This window comes from Odocoileus virginianus, chromosome 22 (assembly GCF_023699985.2).
Source record: "Odocoileus virginianus isolate 20LAN1187 ecotype Illinois chromosome 22, Ovbor_1.2, whole genome shotgun sequence".
Classification (NCBI taxonomy): Eukaryota; Metazoa; Chordata; class Mammalia; order Artiodactyla; family Cervidae; genus Odocoileus; species Odocoileus virginianus.
Window position 1 is genome coordinate 32,444,141 of NC_069695.1, and position 7,236 is coordinate 32,451,376.

At 35.0% G+C, this 7,236-nt stretch overlaps 1 protein-coding gene across 1 annotated transcript in view; it reads left to right on the plus strand.

Annotated features, from left to right (window-relative positions):
• Positions 1 to 7,007, plus strand: part of RNF125 (ring finger protein 125) — a 44,004-nt gene extending 36,997 nt beyond the window's left edge. The window contains exon 6 of the mRNA XM_020912619.2: positions 2,648 to 7,007. Coding sequence (XP_020768278.2) covers positions 2,648 to 2,734 — 87 coding nt within the window. The 3' untranslated portion in view covers positions 2,735 to 7,007. The remainder of the gene's footprint in view (positions 1 to 2,647) is intronic.
• The last annotated feature ends 229 nt before the right edge of the window (positions 7,008 to 7,236 follow it).

A 7,236-nucleotide genomic window follows, 5' to 3' on the forward strand; every position in this document is an offset into this window, starting at 1 on the left:
TGTTAAGTATTAGTATTAAGGAGGAAACATAGAAACACAGTGTTTTATAAATTGTGTTTTATAAATATATATATCACAAATATATATATTTTATATATAACTCCTTTAAGAGTAGTACCTAAAAAAAAAAAGAGAGAGAGTAGTTACCTGCTTTAGACAAAATCATTTTCTTTGTGTTGCAAATAATTAGCCATTGTATAAAGACCCAGATTTCACTTTCCAGTTATTTTAATTTCTACTTTAATGCCTCCCACTAAATAGTTATAATTTTTATGAAGTTAAAAACATATTAACTGAGAGAAGATCATATCAGTAAATGAAATGGCTCAGAGAATTTGCACTCATTTTATAATACACTGAATGGCCAATAACAGATACAACATTATCAATGTAGTGAGACACATGGGCTCTATTTTTAATTTAAATTTTATAAAATATAAAAATCATGTTTATTCAATGTTTTTCAACTTAAATTATTATGAAAAAATTTTAGACATATATAGAAGTAGACAGAATTATATAGTGAATCTCTGTATACTGACCAGCTACTCATCAATAATGGCCAAGCCATTCTCATTTTAGCCAGAATTTTTTTTAAGATGAAAGAAAAATCTGTTATAGTATGAATAGTTCTGATACTTATGACTCAATTTCCCATTATCAGAAATGGTAAAACAAGCTAAAGGTTAGCATAGCTTTTGTTTTGCTTTGGTCCGTGTGAGAGGGATGCATTGTCCCATGAGTCCCTTTCAGCAAAGGGGATTGCTTATCATGGGGACATTCATAGCCGTGTTCTGAAATGGTACATTTTATTGTTATGTCTATCGAAATACATGAAATGTTAAGAGTTAAATTTGAATTTGCATATAATTTTCACATGATTTTGACTATTTTCTTTTTATGCAATTTCAAATGGAATTTAATAATTATTGAAGATTATCATTTGAAAAATTTCCCCATGCATTCTGATGTGCCCAGGTTGATTATCCAGATTCAACACAAGGAAGCTGGGTTTCAGTAACAGTCCTGTCACAACTTGTGACCTTGGGCAAAGTATTAACTTTGGAGCCTCTGTTCATTTGTTAAAGTAAGGACTAAGCAAAGTACATACTGTTTCCAAATGCTCTCGTGGGGATTAAATGAGATGATGCATGTCAAGTGATTTACTCAGTTTGGGCATGGATGTTAGGCAAACTGGAGATGGGGAGAGAGTAAATGGAAATATTAGGACCACTTGAAGAATTGAACAGACCACACCACAGAGGCTTCATAATCTCTCCTCGGTCTCTCAAATAATGTTTTTGTCTGGCCACTAAGGCACACAAGCCCTCAAGAGAGCCACGTGTCCTCATTTTTCATAACACGTAGGGGTTCCTCTTTATCGTAGCTCCATGAGATGTTCTAAAAGCCAGGTTGATTCCATACCTGTTCTGACTCTTCATTGTTCAGTCCATTCTTTTCAAGATCATTCACAGTATGACCTAGGGCTGGCCAGGAAGAGGTCACTTTGGTGAGAATACTCTCCATCCCCTCAAAATTACATTCTTGGATGTGGAAGTGAGGTCAAAACAGTGTTCTTTGTTTTGATTTTTTGTTTCCTCAACTACCAATGCTAGGCACTTTATGCAAGTTGTCTCATCTCATTCCTTGTAGCAACTTCTGTGAAGTGCATACTGTATTATTATCCTTACATATCCTTACATATTATCCTTATCCATATTATCCTTAGCTATGAAGTATCTGATGCTCAGAGGTTAATAAATTGCCTCAGAACAACCTGGCATTGAAAAAGACCCTGATGCTGGGAAAGATGGGAGGCAGGAGGAGAAAGGGCGATAGAGGATGAAATGGTTGGATGGCATCACTGAACATGAGTTTGAGCTTACTCCAGGAGATAGTGAAGGACAGGGAAGCTGAGCGTGCTGTCGTCCATGGGGTTGCAAAGAGTCGAACATGACTTACCTACTTAACAGCAACCTGGCATTAAGTCCAAATATTGTGCTCTGCTCTGTTTTGTGACTTTCTTGTGGATTTTATTTATTTGCTTTTATGTTTTAGAGTGAACTTCCAATAAAGATTTTATTTTCTTAGTTTATTGGTGAAGAGGAGATGGGTAGAAGATGGGGCTCTTAGTTTTTATTTACAGAATGTGCTGACCTAAAGTTTTGAATTCAGTTTTGGCCGTAAGGAGGCAAGGAGAAAGAGCATTTTGTTTCCAACATTCTTTTTTCAGAAGTAGATATTCAGTAGTACTGCTGGGAATGGTGAATCCTATGGGAATGTCTTAACTTGACTCCACATTACATGTTTATGTGGAGCATAGCACTCTGACCTGAATTTGTAATACTGACTAAAAACTATTATAGTTAGTTCAGATAAAAAACTTTAAATTCCAGATCAAGACTATTTTATTAATAATGATAGCTAGTTAACTGATAGACAGTGAAAATGAAATAGAAAATGCACAAGCCCCAAAGCAAAAGTCCTAGGTTCTATGAGTTTTTTTTTTTTGGTGTGTGTGTGGAAACTGGGGGTTGAATTCAGGGCTTTACTTCGCAAAATGAGGCATTGTCTTAACATTCATCCTCCAGTTGCTGAAAACTGTCATGTCTGACTGTATGTTTCTAATTCTTTTTCTTTATTGTAGGATTTCAATATAATTGAGGAAGCTCTTATTCAAAGGGTCTTAGACCGATCACTTCTGGAATACGTGAATCACTCAAACACCACATAACTGTATTAAAAGAAAAGAGAAGGAGGCCGTACAATTGCACCATTTTTTTTTTTTTTTAAGATGCTGCTTGAAAAATTGTAGGGAAGCTGTCAATGTCTGATGGGCAGAAAAGTGTACAACACATTCTATGTTTGTCCATGTTTATTGTTGTATTGCATTTTAAAACTGCTTTCACTTTGATGACTTAGGTCTGTTTTATGTTGTTGAGTTTCTTAGACACTTAACAGCAAAAAAGTCTCCATCAGCCATTAATACATGAAAGAGAATATAAGGCTGAGTATGTGGGTGAAGGATCTTTATTTGCAAATCGGATGACGTTGTGTGTAATGCTACATGCTGATAACTACTCTTATGATTGGACAAGATAACTAATCTTTGTTCTATGGAGAGTGAAACAAAGTGTGGACACTCAAGGAAATGTGAGATCTGTTCCAGTGCTCATGTTCTAACAACTAATAGAATAACACCAATAACCTTGTATGGGAGTAGGAAAGGAAAATTTTGGAAGTCAACAACGATCATTTAACCAAATCTATAACATAATACTGTAACAATACTGTAATTTCATGGTAGGAATGTATACTTAGTGCTTTGACTTTTTATAACTATACACATATAAGAATTTAATATTATATTTTTCAAATATTTGTAGCTTATTATTTAGAAATATTTCTATAATATAGGCAACTTCTTAAGAACCATCAGCCGAGATTTACAGTAGAAGTATTCCCACCCATAATTTTTAGTGGAAAATCCTAAGGGCTTTGATTTTTTTTTTTTTTTTATCTTTTTGTTTTATCTTTTAGAAAAATTATAAAATAAACAAATACTGAAAACCAAACAGAAGATGTATAGCTTATTACATTATTGTAAGGAAACAGTCTTTCAGAACTCTGCCAGTCACCTTGGATGTCCTCTGTGTGTCCTATCAAAGTTAACAACTCTCTTCCCCAGCCCCACGGAAGTAACCACTACATTGATTTTAACAGTACTCACTTCCTTGTACTTCTTAGTTTATCCCCCAAGTCTGTATCTCTATACTAGCTTTTAATCTTACTCACATTGCTTTGTTAGCTATATCTCTTAATGTCTCTTTTTAATCTGTGGGTTGCCTCTTCTTTCTTTCCCTTAAAATTTATCTGTTGAAGAACCTGGTCTTATACATACCCAACTATCTGTATTTTGTTAATAGTATACTCATGGCTCAATTCAGAATGTTCTTCTGTCATCTGGATATGATACATGGATCCAGAGGTTTGAGCAGACTCAGTTTCAACCTTTTGACCAGACTGTATAGATCATGGTGTATTCTTTCAACAGAGGGCAGAGAATGTCTGGTTCGCTCTTTTTGTGATGTCAGCTGAAATGGATATGCCTAGATCCACTGATTTGTTGTGGTTTAGAGTTTCTGTCATTTCTTTTTCATTTATTAGTTGGAACATTTTTATATATAAAGAGATGTTGCTCCCCCTATCTACTGTTTGGTTAACCAGTGGTCAAGCTCATAGAGGAAAAGAAAAATAAATACTTGAATCTTCCCCTTGATTTATCAATTTTCAGGCTAATAAACTTGTTTTCTATTATCTTCTGTACATCACTTTTTTAAGTGTAGTGAACTCATGGATTCAAACATACTTGATGGACTTTAATCCATTTTGAGTATTGCCCTATTAAAGCTCAAATTGTCCTATTTTTGGTCATTGGGAGCCTTATCAAGTTGACTCTGAGTCCTTTTGACACTATTCTAGCAGTCTTTAATGGCTTCCTTATAGTCTCCTGTGACAAGATATTTCAGGCTCAACGTGTATGTTTTCTGCACCAGATCTGGAATCGGCCATTTCTCTTAAGAAGCCTGGTTCCTTTCAGTGAGAAATAGTGCTTCAAAACCATATTTGGGACTGTCAACTATATCTAGTTGTGGCTAGATTGGTTATTGTTTCTAGGAGAGAGCTAAGAAATACCTTTTTTTCTCTAAGATAGTACACTTCATGAGTTATTTTGATATTTCCAAATCAAATTAAGTATTGCAAGACTTTTGCCTAATCCTTTCTATTAGAGTTGTGTCTTTTATTTTTCTGTACGAGAGTCCAGATTTTCAAGGACATAGGAATATCCCACAATTATTTGTTTTCTTCAACTGCCTTACAAATGCAACAGTTTCAGAATAATAGTATTAATAAACCACCACCATTATGATAGCTGGAACAATTTAAAATGTTTTTCGTTTGTTCTCCCCAAGCTCCTATTTTTTAAAGTTGTACTAAAAAATAAATAAATAAAGTTTTATGATATCAACGTTTTCAGGCAATTCCCTGGTGGTCCAGTGCTTAGGATTCTGTGCTTCCACTGCCAGGGACCCTTGTTCAATTCCTGTTTGGGAAACTAAAATCCCATAAGCCCATGGCACAGCCAAAAAAAAAAAAAAGAAAATTCAGAATATACTGGTGTAATTTATAATACTCTCTCCCTTCTATCCTCCATCTAGTCTTTAGTTCTTCAAGTAACTAAATGTTTAGTGCTTGCCACCACTCCTTTGATGGTTCCATTTTTCATATTTGGCTCTTTAACGACAAGTCTGGATATGGAATATTTCCATCTTGAAAGCAAGCAAAGAAGTTATAAAGACTACTGATTTCAACTCCTGAGGATAAAACATTATTTGATTATAATTAGTTTCTTAATTGTAATTGTTTATAAACTTCTTTGTTCCTTATGCATAAATGTAGTCATAGTCACATTCCCCTAAATTTTCTGTAGTAAATTTTCCATTACTTCTTCAAAACCTTGTTTACTGTTCTGCCATCCACAACAAGGTGATGAGAAAAGCATAAACCTGGAAGAAATCTAGAGGCCTTATTTCCTCCCTTTTACTCTTTTTCTTTTAACTTATTTGGCTGCACTGGGTCTTAGCTGCAGCACACAGACTCTCTAGTTGCAGCATTTGAACACTTAGTTGCAGAATGTGGGATCTAGTTCCCTGACCAAGGATCAAACCTGGGCCCTCTGCATTGAGAGCACAGAGTCTTAGCCACCGCCAGGGAAGTCACTTCCTCCTGTTTTAGATACTGGCTTCAAGTTTGCTTTTCACAGCTGCTAACAACTGACAGCAGATTTGAAGTTTCATGACCTCTCTTCCTGCAGTTTGGATGGGTCATCCAATAAAGCAAAACCTATTGGGCAACAAAGACAAAAGGAGAGGAACTTCCTAGAGATAATCATTAGATTGAAAAATCTCGTCCCCGAAAAATAAAAGAATATATTTCTGAGTATTAGTACTTACTAACCAGAAAATAAATTTTGGTTAATACTGAGCAATACAAATGTATCCTTAAATCTGTAAAACATGAAAAAACTTCCAAACTTAGAAACTATATTGTGAGTAAAGCTTTAAGTCACCTGCCACTGTTAAACCTCAGTATAGCAATTCTGCATCCTGTCTCTCGGTTCCTCCTATGATAAGTTTACCCCCTTGTTCAGCGGCTGGATCATGTCTGACTCTGCCACCCCATGGAGTGCAGCTCTCCGGGCTTCCCTTTCCTTCACTATCTTCCGAGGTTTGCCCCCTACAGGACAAATGAGGTGCTGGCCGCCGGAATTATTTTGTCTTTTGCATTATTTTGAGTTTTAAAATAGTGAAATGCAACTCTTATTCATTGTTTCACTGTGCCTTTAACCTTTTATAAAAAAAGAATTTATAATTCATTGTTTTAAAAAATGAAAACCAGTATTTGAAGCTTTTGATTAATAACAAAAATCTTGTTCTTTTTTTTTTTTTTTAATAGCACCTCAAGATGCCAATGTTTCAAGGCCTTTTGAGGGAAAAACTAATTCATATATGATTCTTAAAAGGCTAAAGTCTTCAAATCCTACAAAAAGCTATGGAGATTTTCCTTTAACGTGTTTTTTTCTCCCAAGTTTCTAAAATGTATGTTGAGAAATTGGATTGCGAGTCTATGATGAAGATACTTCTAAGTCAGATCTCTTAAAAGGTCTTAGCTCAAATGATATTGCTTTATTACTTTTACTGGGTGCTAAATGTGTTGTGTTTTCAAGTGAGCTTAGCAACAGTTATTAAACGTGTTTAACATATAATTAGTACCTTCGATTAGCATTGAAGTTACTTTTAAAGGTCACTAAGAGATTCATCCTTTTATTCAACTGCAAAAAAATCTGTATAATTATCAGAATTTAAAATGTACAATTCTTTTTCTTTTGTAAATACGTATTATTGTGAGAAATAAAGAATGGCAGGACCATTGCTTTCATTAAAATATCTACAGTGTATGTTTTCTTTTTTTGGCTATTCTAGGTTTTCATTGCTTCAAGGACTTTTCTCTAGTTAAGGGGAGCCAAGCTACTCTATGGGCTTCTCTGATAGCTCAGTTGGTAAAGAATCTCCCTGCAGTGCAGGAGACCTGGGTTGGCAAGATTCTCTGGAGAAGGAAATGGCAACCCACCCCAGTATTCTTACCTGGAAAATCTCATGGACAGAAGAGCCTGGC